At 39.8% G+C, this 21,484-nt stretch overlaps 1 protein-coding gene across 1 annotated transcript; it reads right to left on the bottom strand.

Annotated features, from left to right (window-relative positions):
- Nucleotides 1–17,175: 17,175 nt before the first annotated feature.
- Nucleotides 17,176–19,011, bottom strand: LOC134646110 (procathepsin L-like). The gene is made up of 7 exons (XM_063499816.1): nt 18,918–19,011; nt 18,577–18,719; nt 18,230–18,427; nt 17,944–18,135; nt 17,706–17,871; nt 17,491–17,596; nt 17,176–17,275 (listed from the first exon to the last, which is right to left on the bottom strand). The coding sequence occupies exons 1-7, from the start codon at nt 19,009–19,011 to the stop codon at nt 17,176–17,178; spliced, it is 999 nt and encodes a 332-aa protein (XP_063355886.1).
- Nucleotides 19,012–21,484: the final 2,473 nt, after the last annotated feature.

Genomic DNA, 21,484 nt, shown 5'->3' with positions numbered 1-21,484 from the left:
GAGCTTTGAGTGCTCAGGATGCTTGCTGCAGCTTAAAACATCACTGATGGCTGTTTCACCCTCTGACTCACTAAATTAACTCCAAATCCATTTACCAGGGTTGCAGCTTAAGCCCTCAAGTTTGGTCTTGGTCTTCAGCGGTTTCTTCTAATTGAGTTTCTAGTAATTACCACAAGGCTAATGCATTGTAAGTGCCTTCTAAATCAGGGGTAAAGATTTTGTTTCAGACTACAAGTGCACCCAATGATCGTATGCATCGGCATGTGAGGGAAGCTTTGGTATTAATGTGGAAAAATACCCAATAACATACACAGTATTGCAGATTGTTGTGACAAGAAACTCACAAGCTAAAATGAACCTTGAACCACCTCTTTCCTGGTTCCCTTCTTAATCCCTGACTTTAGATTCAGAGTGCCAAGTAGAGGCAACCTGGCTGACACACTGCACAGGGCTCTTTGATCTGCACTGGCAAATTTGACAACAATGAGTGGGCTGACGCTGGATAAATACACTACAGCTGAACAAATTAGCTAGTTGCCTGGCATTACCCATTTCTGGATACACCTAAAAATATCAAAACTGAAGACTAATAAATAAAAGAAATGGGATTGTGTATACAGTTTCTCTGGCCTTTCATTTTCTTTGCTTTGTTGTGGTGGACAGGAGGGAGTGAGAGGGAGCTCACGAGAGGCCTGAATAAGCACACTGCTCCCTTACACTTATGAAGTTGCCTGAGACCTTCCTTCTCTCTGAAGACTCCTTTAATTAGGCTTTAATTGCCTTATTAGCTCGGGCTATCGATGGAGGAGGGAAGGCAGTGAGAGAAAAAGGTCACGAATGCAAGACAGCTGGAGAGGAGGAAACTTAGCAGGGCAAATAAACAAGGGTGGGCAAAAGGGGCAGGGAGAGGATTGGAGCACAGACAGAAGCATCCACCCACACATACAGACTCACTAATATACAGTCAGACCGCATAAAGCACACAGAAAGCGTCTGTATGCACATAGCTGTGCAAAGAGTTGGTTACTGCAAGCAAAAATGAGGCGGTCTCCGGTGGGAAAGTGTTGTCAGGTGAAATAAAAGACAAAGATAAGACGCAGCTCGGAAACATGACTGCTCCTTCAAGAACAGGCTCTGTGGCGCACCCAGGCAATTGACCCTTCACCCTGACCTCAGTACGGCAGGGGAGATGGACGAGGTAGAGGAGAGAGCTGAGAGGAAAAGGAGGGGCAGTAAGAAATGATGAATGAGTGGAAGCTGAGGAGAAAGAAATCGGCAGCTTGAGGAGGAATTGCAGAAAGGATAAAATATTCTTCTGAGGACTCTCAAGACTTCAAATGAAAAGCATACTGTACATTGTGATAAATTAACTACTTCAGTGTCTCACTTGTTTGCATGTAAGCCATGCATATTTTCAAGTTTAGCATTTGTCATTTGTGTACTTGTGTACCTCCATGTCTCTTACCCTGCATCTTGCATACATGTGGCTCATACCTGCCTTTTAAAATTCATAGCCTGAACCTGGGGTGCTAGCTAATTTCATTTTCAATTTGTAAGTTGTTGACAGTGATCTTGCAAACATCATAGCTGCCATTTGTTATTTTCTCTACCCCGTGGCTAGTATTATCCGTTTCAAATTTCATTCCAGCGAGACGGAGAACAAAAAAAAAAACTTCAAAGATGTGAAACTTAGTGGAGTTGAGGCCCAGCGCGCAACACAACACAGAAATAAAACCAACATCTGTTACACAGGCCAAGCTGACATTTTTTTTTATCACTGCTGAAGGCTTTACCAATCCATCTGTTGCTATATCCAACTCTGCCTAGTCAAGTGATACTATAAAAGGATGCCAGTGGGAGTGAAGCTTTTGCATAGAAGCATCTGCAGAGGCAATACGGCAAGGTACCTTTCCATTATAATATCTCCTCTTAATCTGCCTCCCACTACACACACTCACAGGCAGACTTTAGCTGTTTTGTTGTTTTGTCTCTACTGTATGTGCTCCTCCATGTGCATGCCAATGAGATTGTCCATCTTTGCTCTGTGGGTCTTACCAGCAAGTGTGTGTGTGCTCCTGGTTTGTGTACATGAGGGCGCGGATGAATCAATCCATCAGGGAAATGGAAGAGTGTTTCTTCCATTCCTGCACGTTGTTCCCCAGCCTCATTAGAACCCATTCAGTCAATCAAGCATGAATCCCTAACACAATAACATGCAAAGTGCTTTGTCTGCGTGTAATTGGCCTTGCCAGGGCTGTTTTTCCTCAAATGGCTAGCTGCAGTTGCCTCTCTCAGACCACTGGCCAAGAGCCTCGTCCAAGAAATGCAGCTGGCAAAAGGAGGAGGAAGAGAGAAAACAATAAAGAAAAAGAAACATACAGAAGGAAAGATTTGAATAAGGATTATCCAGAAGAGTTTTGTGGTCTGTTGGTCTTATCTGTGAGTTATTAGACGTGTAAACCCTTCACATTTTTCACCCAGTTCTCCATTTTCCAGTTTGTGTGTGTGTATGTTGGATGTCCAACAGAAATGAATAGATCAATCCAAATATTGGTAGCATCGATACCAACTATATTGGTATCAGGCCGTTACTAGTGCAATAGGACCGATACTTTGTTTCTATCCCAGTTCAGCATGTAGCCCACTCTTTGTTAAAGAGTTTGTTTTTTGGGGGAAATGAACAAATATACCTCTAACAAGCACTATGAAAAGTGTTGACTGTGACATTGATTTTATTTTTTATTTTTTAGCCCAAAGCACATTTGAACAAATGAAGTTGAAGTGCTGTAGAGACAGGCACATTTAAATTCCAGATCCCCAAAAAACAAACAAACCACAATTTCAAAATAGATGAAAAGCTGAAAGGTGTGTTTTGTTGTGTTAACTAATTATTGTGGGTAGTAAAAAAATCACAGTGATTTAGTGGTCATTACAATGTGTTCAGAATTTGCAAATTGATGATAATTCATCTCATAAATCATTACACGCTCCTTTCTCCTACATAAGCTGTGTTTATAAGTTTAAGTACTGGTATCGTTATTGGCCGTATTAGCTCTGCATTTATGTCTAATAAACTCATGTCTGTACTAATGTCCAACACCTTGGTTCTCACACAACCTTTTTAAAATTTCTTTAAAGGGCTCTTTGAAAGGGCTAAAGGGTTAAGAGACAAATAAGGGTAGGATATGAGAGCCAGGGAATGCACTATAAAAATGAATGTCCCCACAGAGACAGCCACACAAATATATGGGTGTGTGTGCCTGTGTGTGTGTGTCTGCATCAGCAGGCACACATACAGCATTGTGTGCGGTCATGCAGAACTCCTGTCTGTCACAATCACACATGTTCCCCATTACCATGATAAACCAGTTGACATACACACATAAATGTACCACCCATGGAAGAGGTAGCGCACTAGCATTTGCACAGAAATGCATGATGGGAGATTGATAACACATCGGTGCAGAAACACGGCCCCTGTGGAGGGTCTGTTTGTTCGCTATGATGGCTGACACGGCTGACTGACACTTCCCTCTATACCAACCCAACAGCCAGTGTGATGAAATTGTGCAGCTACACTGTTGATTAAGCAGTGTGCGGTGTGTGCGTTATTACAGTGAGTTCAGCGGTGCAGTGTGTAGGTGTGTATGCATGCGTGTTTGCATTGGTTGTGTTCATGCTACACGTGCATCATAAGGAGACCATAATTATCAAAGGAATACACCTGACTTTGAACCAAAGCTTTGCATAAGTCAAGCCAGGCCACAGCACCCACGACTGCTGAGATAATCATCAGTAGTCAAGTGCTGCCATCTAGTGACAGAAAAATGCAGCTTCAAATAAAAAATGATAGTCTAGGCACAAGAAAATTGAGCTAAACTTGCAATAAACTTTAATTAATGAGGCAGTTTTGAATTGTCGCAGCAGGATGTTTTTTTCTTCTTAACAAAATCCAGATTTATTCATGCTGCTATGCTTCCTGTGTCTCCTTCTCACTCCGCCCTGAATCTCTTAGCCTACTCAGATCAATAGCTTTGTTTGTTCCAGTTACACCTCCCAGTGTTTTCACTTGTCCCCCTCTGCAGGAAGTGAATTGGATGTCCTGTCCTGTGCAGTGGTTATGCTGTGAATCAAAAAAGCTAAATTAAATTGCCTAATTGGTTTCCTTGGGAAGGGTAAAACAGATTTAAATTGATTACCGGTAATGGCCTTTTGTGGAACCACATTGGCTTCTGCTGTTTGAGGAGGATTTAGCAAAACCAATTAATTTGCCTCACCTCTTATGTGCCCTCCTTCTGTCTCCCTTTGTCTCAGCCTGGGAGCTTTTTCATCGTTTGCGTTTTCCACTTTTTAATGCCCTTTTTCATACTCCCAAAAAATATGATGACGATAATGTCGCTGGATAACAATCATTCATGCCTAATTGGATGAATACCGTCACACTGGGTTCCAATAAAAAGGCAGAGATATTTTTCTACTGTCTGCCATTAAAAGACTCGCCCGACAAAAGAAAATTTAAGTCTCTTTGAATTACCTTGCTTGTGCGTTACTGCTGTTGCTGCTTCAGGTGATGGTGGAAAAAGTAAGATGTCAAGGTCAAATTTTGTCCCACAAGCTCATTAAATCCCTAATAAATTCTCCCTTTTTCTGTATCGCTGCCTCAGTTTTTCTCGTTCTCCCATCAGATATTATCACAGCCTGACCCAATGTGACATTTAAAATGGGCAAATTACAGGCACTTAATATGATATCATTAATTACAGTGGGGTAACTATTGTGTATGATTAAAACAGATGTCAGGCACCTCAAGGGAAAAGGGAGAACTAAATTTCTCACTAGTAATAATTATTATCAAAGTCATTTTTAGATACTTTTTTTTAATGTTCTGGTCAGGAAATTATAAAATGTCTCAAACCACATCAGATTTTGTGTTCAACTAAGAAAAATATATTTTCCCTCTGAAAGAACTCTTATTTTTAGCTTCACTGGATGCAGAAAATTTAAATGCAGTTAAGCTGAATAGCCCATGACAAATTAACAAAATAATTTCAAGCATTATAAATGTATTTATAGCCGACTTCATATTTTGTAGAGGGCTAAAGCAACCTTCCACTGCCCAAGGTTCAGCAGAGATGTAAGAATAATGACTTAAGTACTGCTATTTAGTTGGATTACATGCAAAACCCTTAAGCATTACAAATTACTGTAGAAAGAAGGCTGCATTCCATTATGGGATTATTTCACACATATGATGTGGTTATTGCAAATCCATCGCAACCAGGATTAGTATCTCAAAAGGTAACAAGAACACTGCATGTATATATATATATGTATAGCTGTATTTTACTGTAACTACAATGCATGGTGAAAAAAAGAGGGAAAAGACTAGAGGGGAGTAAAGATTTCTTCTAAACAGAGCAGCTGAACAGAAAAGAAATTCTAAGCAGAATTGCCTCCTTCTCTTCAGCCACCTCCTCCAGCTCTTTTGGGAGGACGTTGAGGCATTCCCAATCAAGCTGAGAGACATAATCTTCCCAACATGGAGTCTGGGGCCTCCTTCCAGTTGTACAGTCATGTAAGTATCCTAGTCAAATCTCCAAACCACCTGAGCTGGAGTGGTAGCAGCACTCCTCTTAGCCCCTCAAGAATGACCAAGCTCCTCACCCTGTCGCTGAGGGAGAGCCCATACCCTATGATGTCTGGACAAAAGCTCATTTCTCCTGCTGTTATCTCATTGCTCAATGCTTTTTCTTACTACCCACAACTCGCAGGCACAGCTGAGGTTATGGATGTAAAATCCATCAATCTCCTGCTGTGCTCTTCTGTTCTTTCACTTGTGAGCAAGATTCTGAGATATTTGGGGAAAAACTCATCCCTTTTCCAGCTGAGAATCATGGCCTCAGAACTGGAGATACTTACCTTCATTGTAGTTGCTTCACAGTTGGCTGAAAACCACTACAGTGCCAGCCAGAGGTCATTGCTCGATGAAGTTAACAAAACTACATCATCTGCAAAAAACAGAGAAGATATGCAGAAGCTACTAACACCAACCTCTTAGCTGAATCTATCAATCAGTGACAAAGTGCACCCCTGGCAAAGGCAATCACCCTCTGGGATCAAGCATGACTTTGCCAGCAGACCAACAAACTCTTCACACTCGTATTAGAGTCCAGAATAACTCTCCCAATACCCCATCTCCTCAAACCACTCCCCTCAGGACACTCCAAGACATGCACTCGACAAAGCAAAATTAGTAAATTAGATTTCAAGTGAATGTGTGACAGATGGCTGGCACAATTAGCAAGACAGACTGTGCATGTGAGCTGAAGAACTGGAAGCTGTATGTTCGCCAGGACGAAGTTTGCCATGAGAGTGTTAGCATGTTGAACTAATTTTTTCTTTGAAAATGTGTTATTGTTCTATACTGGACCACATGTATTGTTAAAGCCCTCATTCACAATCTGTGAAGTGTTTGTAAAGTCATGCGTCACAAAGTCACATTTTAAATGTAACATTTTATAGATGATGTCTGTTACCCACACCACAACACGGTCTATCAGGCAGCGAGGGCCTGAGAGTGGAAGCACACACTGATCATAAGCTTTATTTATATAACAGTCACACGCTTTCAGTATTGTGTTACTTTTAAGGGCACTATTAAATGCACCCCCTATTGTGTTCAGTGCATAACACTGATCACAGAAACACAGGCTAGTTGACATTAATGAACTGGTGCTATACATTGCAATGCTACAAATCGGGTAGTCTAGGCTCCTTCTTGGTTATCCCAGATATAAAAGCTCAGACTTTTTCAGACTTGTATCACTTCTGATGTGCTGTTCTCTGTTTTTTTTTCCTCCAAGTGTTCAAGTGCTTTGTTGAGATAAGCCATGCTGCTTACAACTCTTCTGGACCCCATGCTGGCAGGCTGGTGACCCTTGTAGATGTAACTAGCCAAAATAGAGTTAGTGCTCTGAATCATAGCTGTTGGATCAGTGCCTTACTCTTGACTTGTTGATATAAATTTTGTCTTGTTATTTCCAGATGGTTGCCGAAAATGCCTCCACAGGGGTGAAGATGCCTTTCCCTTCCAAGTGCATGCACCTTACAGACTATGACAAGAAAATACCCCACACGTGAGTGTGGACAAAATGTCTTCTAACCTTGGCGATTTATCCTTTTTAAAGGATATACCATACAGTAATATTGTTATACAACTGTGTGTTATTGGTAAATAGTACATAAAGTATCAAAGGTAAAAACATTTTTTCTACAGAAAAATGGGGGTTCATTTTGATTTAAAAAGTATGCTAAAATATATAAATGGGGAAAACGCAGCTGAATTAAAACTCTTGAGCGTATAACAGTCAGCATCAATAGCCAACTGCAGCCACAAGATGGCAGTAATAACAAGCATGTATACAGGCGAGAACCAAGCAGTTCCCTGTAAATGCACGTCCATGCTGCCATTTAAAGTGTATGCAACTTGACTTATTTTCTGAGACCTGCACCAAAGCAGGATTTGGGGCTTAGAGAGTTAACTTCAGGTTTAATTTTGCATCGTTATGAAGAAGGTTCACCCCTCACAGGGTTGCAGGGCCGTAGCTTATGCTGCAGAGCTAACCTTTTCCTGGAGTTACTGTTATGTTTGAGATAAGGGAATAACACAACAAATCCGCTTCCCAATGATTACTGTGGAAAATAGCATCAACATTTCTTGAGTGCTCTGTGGCCTTAAATCTAAGGATGAAAAGAAGGTCTACATGTTTTTAGGACTAGCTTCATGGAATTTTATATATGCAGGTAACTTTAAAAACACACATGTAAGCTTTTATGTACTGATATTATCCTAAAACTGTAGTTTTAGGGCCTCGATGAGAAACCAAGTTCAGAACGGAGTAAAAGGTTTTATACATCAAGAAAGGAAAATAATATGCTCCACATATCTCGCTCACCTGGAGACCGCTGGGAGCACTGTGAGAATCATGTTCTTTGATTTCTCCAGTGCCTTCAACACCATTCTTCCCACGGTCCTGAAGGACAAGCTGGAGAACTCTGGAGTGGACCATCACCTCACTACCTGGATTTTGGACTACCTCACCGACCGACCACAGTATGTGAGAACTCAGGGCTGTGTGTTGGACAGGGTCGTCTGCAGTACGGTGGCCCCACAAGGAACTGTTCTGGCTCCGTTTCTCTTCACCATCTACACTGCAGACTTCTCCCACAACTCCACCCTGTGCTTCCTGCAGAAGTTCTCTGATGACTCAGCAATAGTCGGCCTCATCACTGATGGGGACGACAAGGAGTACAGAGGACTGACCCAAGACTTTGTGGACTGGTGCCAGCTGAACTACCTCCAGATCAACACCAGTAAAACCAAGGAGCTGGTGGTAGACTTCCGCAGGCACAAACATCCTCCACTGCAACCACTGAACATCCAAGGTATGGACATCGAGGCTGTGGACAGCTACAGGTACCTTGGTGTTCATCTGAACAACAAACTGGACTGGACTCATAATTCAGACGCCCTCTACAGGAAAGGGCAGAGCAGGCTGTACCTGCTGCGGAGACTCAGGTCGTTTGGAGTGGAGGGCCCACTCCTGAAGACCTTCTATGGCCTCTGTGGTGGCCTCAGCTATCTTTTACGGTGTGGTCTGCTGGGGTGGCAGCATCTCTGCTGGGGACAGGAAGAGACTGAACAGGCTGATCAGAAGGGCCAGCTCTGTTCTAGGATGCCCTCTGGACCCAGTGGAGGTGGTGAGTGACAGGAGAATGGTGGCTAAGCTGTCATCCCTGTTGGACAACATCTCCCACCCCATGCAGGAGACTATGACAGCACTGAGCAGCTCCTTCAGTGGCAGGCTGCGGCACCCACGGTGTGGGACGGAGAGATTTCGCAGGTCTTTCCTCCCCACTGCTGTCAGACTGTACAATAAAGACTCCAACTGATTAAACACACACATCCACACATGTGCAATAACACTTGCAATAAGTGCAATACTCTTTTCTGGCATCGTTGTATTTTTACTCAGTTGTATATAGAATTTGTATTCTATTTTTATCCTATTGTATATAGTATTTTATTTTATTCTATTCTGTACAGTTGTGCACTGTATTTATTCTTATTATATTCTAATTTTTGCTACATAACTTTTGCACTGTCCACTTCCTGCTGTGACAAAACAAATTTCCCACGTGTGGGACTAATAAAGGTTATCTTATCTTATCTTATCTTATCTTATCTTATCTTATCTTATCTTACATCACACATGGAGACTGTGTGTTTATACAAATGAAATGAGTAAAAAACCCAGGAAGCTGTTGAACTTTGCACAGACTAGCTCATAGCACAAACTGAAACTTTTTCTTGTGATTAAACCAGTGCTGCCTGTCAAACATGTTTCTTCTCTCTACACTTCACAAAGTTGAGCGATAGTCTAAGCAACAACTGTTTGTGACTCTTTTGATGTATAGAACTTGTGCACACAGTGTGCATTGTGTCTTTGCTGACGTATGCTGACAAGTACTGTTTCTTCCTGTTGGCAGACACCACGATGTTGATTTAGCCCTTCATAGCATGTTGTTGCCCTCAGGCAAGAAACCACATTTTTGATAATTACATTGTCCTTTTACATTTTATTTTGTTTTTTAATAAAAATATTGACACAAAACATGTCACCATCATATATATTGATGAGGAGAAGAGCGTTTTCTCTTTAACATGGTTGTGCTCCAGTCGTTGCAGAAACCAAAGCCACATGTAGAGCAACAACATCATCTGGTGAGATAAGTATCATGTTTAGTTTAAAATGAAATAACTTTATTAATAAAATGTCCATGTAGGTGAATATCTAAAAGTTATGTCCGATTGTTTAACAACAGATTTTGACAGATTTTTCATTTAATTAAAATTCGTTGCCTCAGGACAAAGCAGTACGCAGTTTCTCTCTTTTTTTTTTTTCAAATCCAATAATGCAAAATAGTGGTTCAACCCTGGGGGACTGCTTGTTTTAGGTTTTTCCCTGCTAATACATTTGATTCAACTGATTGTGTCGTTATCATGCAGTTGCGCCATCAAATCCCTATTTGATCATCTGAAATAGGGTCTGTTGGTGCAGGGATTGAGGCCCCCAGGAGAAATTCTATGTGTCGAGATGTAAAGAAGTTAAGACCCAAATGCAAGATGCTGAGACAGACTTGTGGACCATAAAATCAGAGTTTTATTGATTTGTGTTTCTGGACATGAATTTTCCCATGTTTTTATTTCAGTGAACATGATTTTCTTTAGCCCGGTCTCATACTTTGTGCTGACCTGTGTGCATATACACTAAGTAAAGATTTTCCATATTTTGACACAAGACAAAACTTCAAAAACATTTTCTTATTCAAGAAAAGGGGGCATTTGATAGAGCTCATGTTTTATAATATGTAACAGAACAGACCGTTTATGGATGTTTAGAAAGGACTGTAAGAGTTTTTCTAATCGAGTGGAGTTCTGTAAGTTTCTTAAAGACGTTTCACTTCTCATCACCTGATCTCATGTTGTTCCATTTGTCACTCTGTTTCTCTCTAGATGGTTTCAGAAGTTGATCTCAGGGTGAGGCAGGGTCTCACAATGGTTTTACCCGAGACCTCTGCTGATAATGACCCATACTCTTTTTCACACCTTGGCTCATGTGATCAGTCATATGATCAATAGTGGGTCAAGGACCCTCTTAAGGGACAACTCCCACTAGGGTTAAGAATCTGGGACTCTCTATCATTTGGTTTTATAGCTGAAAAGGCTTCTTTTATAAGTGAACGTCTTCCAGAAACTTAAAGAAGTGTAGTCACTTGTCTTTCCAAGCTCTTTAGATTACCATGACCGTGATACCTGGGAACCTACACAGACAGCCTATGTGAGGTATGTACTATATATGAGCGATTGTTGTGTGAATGTGCTTAACTTGATTTAATCTGGGATCCAGGATGTGCAACTAAGGGAATGATGAAGAATTTGTCTTCTTCTTCTTCTTGTTATTATTTCTGCTCGTTACCACGGCGAGTTATCTGCCTCAATCTCACCCTATCCCAAGCATCTCTGTCAACCCAGTCCTCTGCATGGACTCCTTCACTACATCCATGAATTTTCTCTGTGATGTTCTTCTTTTCCTCCTGCCTGGCAGCTCCATTTTCAAAACCCTTTGTCCAGTATATTAATTATCCCTCTTCTGCTCATGTCCAAGCTATCCCACCCTTGCCTCTCCAACTTTGTCTCCACTCCCAGTGAAAACCTCTGCATCGTCATACTGTCACTGCACCAGTGCCACCATCTCCAAATGTTGAAAAAGTGAAAAATCCATCCATCTAAACAAAACACGTCTGGTCTTATTGGGTTTTGTTCTACTTTTGTTCTGGTTTTGCAAGTAAAGGTTAAAAACAAAAAAGGAAAAAAACAAACAAACTGTGTAACATTATTTTGTATGTGCCTGTAGTAAAGAGGAGCAAAGGTCAGACTGATCTGCAAAGTGAAATTAAGTTTTATTCACAAAGAAGATGTAAATAACTTGAGAAAATGATCTGCACACCAACATAAGCAAGTCTTAACTGTGTCACCTTAATTAATCATTGTTCAGATTATGTATTTATCAGTGAACGTGAGTGATTATGCACCTCAAATAAGAGAGGTAAAAAAACAAAAGTGAACCTCTAACTTCAACCGGTGCTGCCTGTCAAACATTTGATCCCGTAAAGACAGTTTTTGTTGTCAAAGTTCTTCCTGCTACAGGTGACGGGAATATACATTCAGTGAATTCTAAGCAGTCAGGTATGTGTGGCAGTGACACTGAAGGCACATTGTGTCATCTCTCTGATGCATGCTGACATGAGCTTAAATGTTTGTTTCTTTCTGTTGATGTGCAGCATTTTGCTGTGTTAAACAGCACTGGGAAAAATCCTATTGTCTTGTTTTTTGAAATCCTATTTAAAAAAAAATCAAAACAATAAAATGATAACAATATAATAAAATGTCAATGTTTTTGTTGCAGCATGCTGACGTCAGCATTCTGTTGTGAAGTCTAACAGCAATCCACAAAAAGTTGTTGGTAACGTAAAATATTTCCTGATTTTCACATTCAATGTAACCTTGATCCAGTTTTTACCTAAATTAAATCAGCTCGAGCTGTTAATTGTATCAACCATCACACAATATTCTAAAATGATAGCTTGAACACCGTGAAGGGTCGATTGCTAACAAACAAACTGAAACGAATACACTCCCTCCCTTCAGGAGAACAGTAACCCTTGTAGGTGAAGAAATAGATTAGAAATAAAATAACACTGGGTACAATATAATCACAATCATTTTTCACATTCAATGTTGCTGTGACGTAAGCCTGTAGTCACATGCAGTGATGCTTCTTGACGTTGATGATTGTGATTTCAAATCTTGCTTTCAAAATTTTAAGCCAAGAACTGTAACGTTTTCTTTTGTGCAAATGCCAAATAACAATGAATTATTGAGATTGTAGTAAGCACTCTATGATTGCCACACAAAGTGTCTGCGTGAGTGTTAAACCACCTATGTGTGTCAGTTGGTTTTAGGCTTTTCAATCTTCATTTCTGCTCAGACGTACTCAGTGTAAACAGAGCATAACAGAAAGAAGCTGTCAGTCATCAATCACTACCACCAGGAATCCACAGGCCCTGCTTGTTCTTAAAACTAACTAATCACCTTATCTTGGAAAATCTCATCAAGAATGTGTGACAAAGGTTAAAGAGAAGTTTTTTTGTCTAAATTTGTGTTTTAATGTCTCACGCGCTATTCTTCATCTATCTTTTAAAAAAGAGAACAATCTATAAAATACAATTTTATGTGTACCTGTAGTGATGATGAGCAAAGGTCAGACCAATTTGTAAAGAGAATCAAATTAAAGGTTAATTATGTCCACACAAGTGAGTGATTTTAAACATGAAGCATGAGCAGAGGAAGAAAAGAAGCAGATGAACTATGTAAAGTTCATAAACTGAAACTTTAGCTTGTTATTAAACCAGTGGAGCCTGTCAAACATGTTTTAATGTAAAGAGTGTTTTTGCTGTTACTGTCATCCATATGTTTCCTTCCTCAGTTCCCATTCATACACGTTCAGTTTTCAGGTTGAAACCATCCTGTCCTGCCCCACACTAGACATGTGCATATGTAGCAAATAATTGGAAACTGCACAGTGTTTAAATTGGCCTCTAACACATCAACTGACCAGAACTAACTGCATATGAGTTAATAAGGACTTTTGGACATTGTGGGCATAAAGAAGGTGAACTTGTCATGTGGCTGAGCTTCATGAACAAGTTTGGGGAATTTAACAAAGCTTTCAACCACGTTTCATTAAATACAATCACATACTGACTTTTTTTGTTTAAATCCACTGTGGGGTGTAGAGAAGAAAAATGACAAAAACTGTGTTTTCCAGCAAATTATGGACCTAACCTAGTGCAAACTGCATTCTCAAAACTCTTTCATTAAAAAGTATTGTCAAGTATCTGAGACAACAATTAAAACATACATTTATTTTCAAATTTGTACACGTTTCATACAAATGATGCCATGTTGCGAACAAGTGAGGTCAGGTGGAAGGTCCTCTTTGCTATCAAATCATTTCTGTAGAGCTCTGAGGTGGTTTGGAGAAACCGGAGAAAGTTTGTTAGATGGCATGTGGGCAAACAGTTTTGCTTAACAAGGCTTGTCGAACTATGCTATGATTTGCTAACAGAAATATGTAATCTATAATACCTTAGCCTGCCTATAAGCCATATTCTTAGCACATGTAATAAAGTGACAAAAACGTATTAATAAGTATATATAATGTTTATTTTAATTAAAGTAAATTATTGGATATATATATATATAATGTGACCCAATAGTGAACACTGTCATAATAATGTCTCCAAATGACAAAGAAAAATAGAAATCCTGTCATGACTGACCTTTGACATGTGCTAACTTTTATTCTGAAAAGGAAGAGCCAAATGTGCATTACTTAATGTTTTGCATCATTTAATCATTTTAATGTTTTGTATCATTTAATGACAATTATGTGATGCATCCATTAGGCGTCTGCAGGTTGTGCAAAATGCTGCAGTGCGTTTTTTTAACTGGAGCAGAAAAGTCTGAGCACATTACCACCATTTTAATTTCACTCCACTGGCAACATGTATGTTTTTTTTTTTAAACAATGTCTTTTTATTAAGAGGTTTTCCTTTTATACACATAAACATCAACATATATATTATACATATAAACAGAAAGAAAAGAGAAGGGTTACAGATGATCTGTGCATTAAGGTTAAGTAGTACATTTAGGCTGTGAAATGAGCTCAGAAATGTATCTTCAACTGTGAAATAAAAGAAAAGAAAAAAAAGGAAAAAGAAAAAAGGGAAAGAAAGAGAAAAAAGAAAGAAAAATATAAACATATGTATGATATATCCCAAAGTAACATAATCCCTGCAAAATAATCCCAGTCATTCCCACCCAGGTCACTGCCCTAGACCTGCACACTGTATTTCCACACCTGACATAAGAGAGTTTGCTGAAAAATTCTTATAGAGTTTGAAAAGCATTGAGGAAGGGTCCCCACATGTTTTGAAATTTCCCAGTGGAGTTCTGAAGTAAGTGTCTTATCCTTTCCAGTTTTAGACAGGCCATGAGGTCATATAACCACTGTTTGTGAGTGGGGGGGGCAGCGTCCCGCCACCTCAGTAGGATTGCCCTCCTGGCCAACAGGGAACAGAATGATAATGCCTGTTTTTTAGAGGCCAGTAGAAGCACCTCATTCCCAATGATGCCAAACAGAGCAAGAAGGGGGCCAGGGGCCAGCGTCACACCGAGAATCCTGGACAGGGTATGAAAAAGGTCTGACCAGAACTGAATGAGATTGGGACAAGACCAGTACATGTGGACCAGTGAGGCTTCAGCAGTTTTGCATCTGTCACAATATGGAGTGATTTCAGGATAGATACGGGATAATCTGGATTTTGAGAAATGGGCTCTATGCACCACTTTGAACTGGATTAAACAGTGGCGGGCACATAATGATGTTGTGCTGACATGTTTGAGTATAGAGGCCCATATTTCGTCAGAGATTGTCATGTTTAAGTCTTCTTCCCACAGTGTCTTGATCTTGGATGAAGAGGTATGTGTCAAATTTAACATTTTATTGTAAAGCAAGGAAATCAGCCCTCTATTGTTTGGATTGAGTTGTAGGATCGTTTCTAATAGCGTAGGCTCTGGTGGAGGACTTGAGCCTGAAGTCTGGGAACAAATAAAGTGCCTGACTTGCAAGTATCTGAAAAAGTGTGATGGTGGAAGACTATATTTATTAGCAAGCTGTTCAAATGATGCTAGGTTGTTGGCTATGAATAGGTCCTTAAAGCAAGTTATTCCACTCCTGTGCACTCCGCAAACCCACCATCCTGGATAGAAGGTTTAAAGAGATGGTTAGATGCAATGGGGCTGAGAAGGGAGAAGTCACAGAGTTTAAAGTATTTCCTAAACTGGCCCCATATTTTTAATGAGTGCACCACTACAGGGTTGGGAATGGAGTTGAATGAAGAGGATGAGAGTGGAGAACAAAGTGCAGCTGGTAAGGACATACTGTTGTCACTATCCAATTCCATAGTCACCCAGTCAGGACAACCACTCCGATTATGGTAAAAATACCAAAACACCAAACATCGTATGTTAGCAGCCCAATAATAAAAACGAAAGTTGGGAAGTGCAAACCCACCCTCACTTTTAGATTTTTGAAGCTGCATCTTATTAAGCCTTGGGCGTTTACCCTGCCATAGATAAGATGAGATGACAGAGTCCAGCTTATTAAAAAAAGTGTTGGGAATGAAAATGGGTATGGCCTGGAAAAGGTATAAGAATTTGGGTAGAATGGTCATTTTAATTGAATTGATACGTCCTACCAGAGACATAGAGAGTGGTGTCCAGTGGGTGAGGGACCGCTTCGCTTGGTTCAGCAATGCACTCACATTTTCTGTGAAAAGGTTTTTATGTTTTTTTGTCACTGTGATTTCCAAATATGTAAATGTTTTCCTTTCAACTCTGAAGGGCAAGCAGGTGAAGTCTAACATACTTGCTTTGCTACTTAGCGGGAAGAGCTCACTTTTATTAAGGTTCAGTTTATACCCTGAAATCTGACCAAACTGACTAAACAGATTCAATGCAGATGGTAGTGAGGCTAAGGGCTTAGAAATAAAGAGCAGGAGATCATCTGCATAGAGTGAGACCTTGTGTTCTGTATTGTTTCTCCAAATGCCGTGTACCTCTTTGGAACTGCGGAACGCAATGGCAAGGGGTTCTATGGCCAGATCAAAAAGCAGGGGGCTGAGAGGACATCCCTGGCGTGTGCCTCTGTGAAGTTTGAAAGGTTTTGACAATTGGAGGTTAGTTCGTATTGTAGCAGATGGTTGAGAATAGAGTAATTTAATCCATGAAGTAAATTTCGCTCCGAAGCCAAATCTATCACGGACTGCAAAGAGATAATCGAACTCAACTCGATCAAAGGCCTTTTCAGCGTCAAGCGAGACTACACATTCATCAGAGTCTGTAGAGCTGGAGTAAACTATGTTAAATGCAACATGTATGTTTTAGGATCGTTTTTAAAGTTCTTTTATTTATTTTTAAATCTCTTAATGGCCTGTCATGACTGACCTTTAACATGTGCTAACTTTTGTTCTGAAAAGGAACAGCCAAATGTGCATCACTTAATGTTTTGCATACTATTGTATCATTTAATGTCAATTATGCAATAACTATTGTCAATATGTGTCTCAATTAAATAAAAATATCATCTATCTAGAGGAGAAACTGGGGGTTACTCAGTCAGTCATCTTTGTTCTCTTGGAAACATAAAATCTGTCCTAACAGTGGACTGATCCACTTATTAAGCTACACATGAGCAACAGTGAAACAGACAAAAGTAAATGTTTACATCTCAGTTTATTTACTTTTTGTACGTAAAATTATTATTATATATTTCGACCACATTGAAGAAAATCCTAGACTAACACTAAATGTTCACATATATTTTGGTTTATCTTAAATGTTTAAGTAAACAAATGTTTAAGATTAACATGAGTACATTTTGTTCAAATGGAAAAACAAATGTAGCTGAGTTTGTTTCCACCACTTCAGACCAGAGGGTAGCTTGCTGCACTAGCAATCCCACACTGGTTGTGTTTGTTCCTGCTCATCTTAATGTATCCCATATCTCCCCATCCACGGCCCCAGCTACAGAAAGACAGAAAATAACAACATTTAGCAGGTAAAACTCAGTTATGTTCACACTAATAGTTGAACAGCATTGCAGCGACATAATGATCTGTATTACATTGTGAAACCACAAATAAGATGCCTTTATATGCAGCTGTGCATCAGCACTCAGTGAATGTTAGCAGGAATGAAGTGCATGAATTCAAATATGAGCATCACCTGTGGGTATTTACCTGTTCTTGACCAGCCAGTAGTCATGTCCATTCTCAGTACCATAACCCACAGCCAGCACACCATGGTCCAAATCTATGCTGCTGCACTCAGGTTCATCATACACTCCTTTAAATACAGGTGAATTAGACTGGCAGGTGTAAAGAACAAATAAAACACTTCACATTTCTTGTAATATTTGAAGAAATCTTCCAAAACAGTGTTTCAATGTCTGCACCTGATGTATAGAACTGGAAGGACGCATGGGAAGCATCAATTGCTACAGAAACTGGTCCGATGGTGGCCACAGCCTCCTTCAGGGCTTCTTCATCATATTTACTCACATCAACATAGCCGCTGCATGTGGCACCAACACTTCTAGGGTTGTAGCGACATAACCAGTCCTAATTGAGAAATTATTTACATCAACAAGAGATTTGGTGTTATATGGTTTTGACATACTGCTGTCTATTTACCTTAGCCTCATAAGGGTAGGATGCCTCAGTGTCAATTCCTCCATTGGCTTCGATGTACCGGAAAGCAGAGTCCATCCAGCCTCCATTGCAGCCCATGTTTCCATAAGCGCCAGAGCAGTCTACCAACTGCTGCTCACTCAGAGACACCAGCATTCCTGTCTTCCTGAAGTGCTGACCCTCCAGTGCGCCAGTCTGCAACAAGAATGAGTCAGTTTTTAAAAAGGCAAGAGTCGAGCAAAGTTTCCCTCTTTATAACAGTAAGGACGACTAATTCCAATATACTCACTGCACTGAAAGCCCAGCAGGAGCCACACTGCTTCTGATCCTTGACACCAGTGACGTATCCCTTATCCCTCCAGTCAACAGTGTCGGGCAGATCAATACCTTCAGGCAAGCGAAGGAAGGTAGAGCCACGGCGAGGCAGAGAAGCATTGAAAGATCCAAGGCAGCCCCGAGAAACCAGCTGTTTATACTCTTCATTTTCCTGATGAAGAAGAACAAAATTATTGGGGTTTAACTGTAATTTTTAAAGCCGTTGTATGCAAATTGTAACCAAAATTACTCATGGCTATTCTAATAATGAACTTTGATGTGTCATTCTGAAACCTGATTGGCTTCTGTTTCTACACATACCATGTCAGCAAAGTAGGTCATACCAAGCCGGTAGAATTTGAAGCCCTGATCAGCCAAGATGTTGTGCATTAGCACAAGTTTGCGGTTGGTGAGCCAGATCTGCTTCCGGTGAATCTCCTCTGATGGAGAATCGTAGGATTTTCCTGTCAGTTGGAAAAGTGAAATATCAGAAAAAGAATAAAAGAAAATCATGTGTAATCGATCATTAATGAATAAAATTTTCATTTAAGCTAAAAGGTTTTCTTTCATTTGAGACATTATTTTAAAAACCACAAAACATGATCAGCAGCTTCTGACAAAAACCTCCAATATAAGAGTAGAGAAAGAGTCTGCTGTCTCACCAAACTTGAGCTTCCAGGCGTGAAACTCCAGATCTTCCAGAGAGATGCTGGCACAGCTGGATACAGCCAGAGCAACGACAAGCAGCAACTTCATGTTGACTGAAGACAAGCAGAAAAAGACAAAAATCCTTTGTGACTTACAGGAAATCACACATGCAGTTTATGATGTTTTTCACATCAGCATTAAAATATTTTCTATCATGATGCTGGATGTCATTTTCATATTACCATACTATGTGCTCTATGTTCCAGTTTCAGTTTCTTTTTAATCTCTTCCTGTAATTCTTTCTCGAAATAATGAATCTTTGCATTACTGAAATTGTATTTGGATATGTCTATGTGTTGTCATCTGTGCTGCAGATACTTACCTGTCTCGTTGTCTTTGTCTGTTGTGAAGACTGAAGAATAACCACCTGTGTGAGATACAGGTCTGTGTCAGGGAGGTGTTTTTATTTACCTGACTACCTGTTATGATTACTTCATACCAGTCAGTCAGGTGTGTTTCAGCAGCTCTTCAAAGAAGAGAAGGAATGTTAGGCACTGAAATAGAAAAAGGTGGAGCTATACATTAGGAGGAATAATCACACAGTGCCACAAATTTAAGAAAACGTTTTATTCAGCCTCAGCAAAATCAAGGAACTTAAGTGTCATGAATCATCAGGAGGACATGATCAGCTTCTCAGTAGCTTGTTGCAGGATTTGACAATGTTAAGATTTCACAGAACGTCTGGCTTTTTACACCTCTCACAGTTGTTCACTGAAGTGATTAGGTGGAGGAACCTTCATGACAATCAGCATTTCTTGGTCTTCTTTGGTCTCACAAAGTTTTTGCAGGTGTTTCTGGGCTCAGTGACAAAACAGTCCTAGACTGATATATATTGTGACTATTCATACAGACAAAAAAGGCTGTGGTATATTTCTCCTGTTGGTCTACTTAAAAACACTATTCTCTAAATGCCACTACTTTGAAATTAGATTTTATTTATTGAAAATGTCTTTTCCCCTATTGAAATGTGGCATAGATACCTCTGCTTGATCTTCCATTGGCGTATTCAGTTTCGCCTCTTTTGGCACGATCCTGTTATAATGTAATGTGTTTCTTGATAATAAGGATATACTTTGTCATCAGTGTTCAGCTGCTGTCCATCCCACTGGGGTGAAGCTTCCTGTGTCTCATCTAGTGCTCATCTGCAAGCAATCAGTGGGAGAGCTACTTAAACCTGTGCAACCTGCTTTTACTCGGCAGTTCGTTATGCTCTCCATGGCGGTAACTAGCGTAGTGGCATAACTTGCCATTATACCTCGAATACACTGGAAATTCCCACGGACCTCCCCTCCTCAGAGCCCTCAAAGCCTGGACCTGGAAGTAAGCAGAATAAACTCACCAGCAAAAGACTCTGAGTTGACTGCTCCTTATCCATACAATAACTCTGTCTCCGTCTGTTACAGGATCCCTTTTGCCTCTCTGTCTCTCGCCGTGACCCCCTCTGTGATCCAGTTCCCTTCTCAGCTCCAGTCGCCACTCCCCATAGCCATTTCTAATCTGTCTCACAAACTCTGCTGTCAAATAAATACTCTTGTAAATAGTTTCCTCTGCGTCTTGGTGTCTGCATTTGGGTCCACTCCTTGGGCAAACTTTCAGAGATTGTGTGTGTTACACTTTGTTGTGTGACTTAATAACCATGCAGTGGTTTTTATCATTAGAAACTGTGTTAATTAATCTACTTTTATCCACACAGAGATATTCAGCACTTGTGTGATTTTTTTTCTATTCAGTTTTCTGCAGACTTTTGTGTTTCCGAGAAAATAAAGCTGAATAACCTGCTCTGTAGAGCCTCCATGGATGACTTTTTCACTGAGAAATGTCTCATTAGATTTTAAAAATCATGACAAGTTCAAATTTGTCACAAAATGATACAGTGATATAAAAAAAGTTAGCACAAGTCAAAGGTCAATTATGATTCACATTTTACCGTTTTTTTTTAGTTGGACAGAATACTAGTCATCAAACATTTTATTTAAAAAAATTATTATTTATATTTATTTTAAAAATCATAAAACATTATAGACTACAGATTTTGATGAAGTAAATGAAGTCAACATGTGATGAGTAAATTAGTACTCATCACATATTTTGAATCCACAGGTCCTGTTTGTAATTTAACCTAACTTGTCACCTTATCTTGGAAAATCTCATCAAGAATGTCTGACAAAGGTTAAAGAGAAGAAGTTGTTGTAGTGGGTGAAGTGGGGGAAGTTTTTTCTTCAACTGTTTTTGAAAAAAGAAATTTGAAAAAAGACAAACTATATCACTTTAATTGTATGTGTACCTGTAGTGATGATGAGCAAAGGTCAGACTGATTTATAAAGAGAATCAAATTAAAGGTTTTAGACACTAAAGAAAACATAAGCAGCTGAAAATGATGATGATATGATATGCACACCAATATAAAAAACGCTCAACCTTGATCCCTCTGATTACGCATAACATTTATTATGTCTGTATAACTGAGTGATTTTAAACATGAAGCACGAGCAGAGGAAGAAAAGAAATGGCTGAACTTTAA

The sequence above is a fragment of the Pelmatolapia mariae genome, linkage group LG16_19, assembly GCF_036321145.2.
Source record: "Pelmatolapia mariae isolate MD_Pm_ZW linkage group LG16_19, Pm_UMD_F_2, whole genome shotgun sequence".
In the NCBI taxonomy this organism is placed as follows: Eukaryota; Metazoa; Chordata; class Actinopteri; order Cichliformes; family Cichlidae; genus Pelmatolapia; species Pelmatolapia mariae.
Note: the sequence above shows the minus strand (reverse complement) of the source record. Positions and strands in the feature narration are given on the sequence as shown.

Coding starts and splice junctions, on each gene's coding strand:
- LOC134646110 (XM_063499816.1), bottom strand. CDS start 19,011: ATGAAGTTGCTGCTTGTCGTTGCTCTGGCTGTATCCAGCTGTGCCAGC. Junction 18,720..18,917: donor CGCCTGGAAGCTCAAGTTTG/GTGAGACAGCAG, acceptor TCCAACTGACAG/GAAAATCCTACGATTCTCCA. Junction 18,428..18,576: donor TGACCTACTTTGCTGACATG/GTATGTGTAGAA, acceptor CTTCTTCATCAG/GAAAATGAAGAGTATAAACA.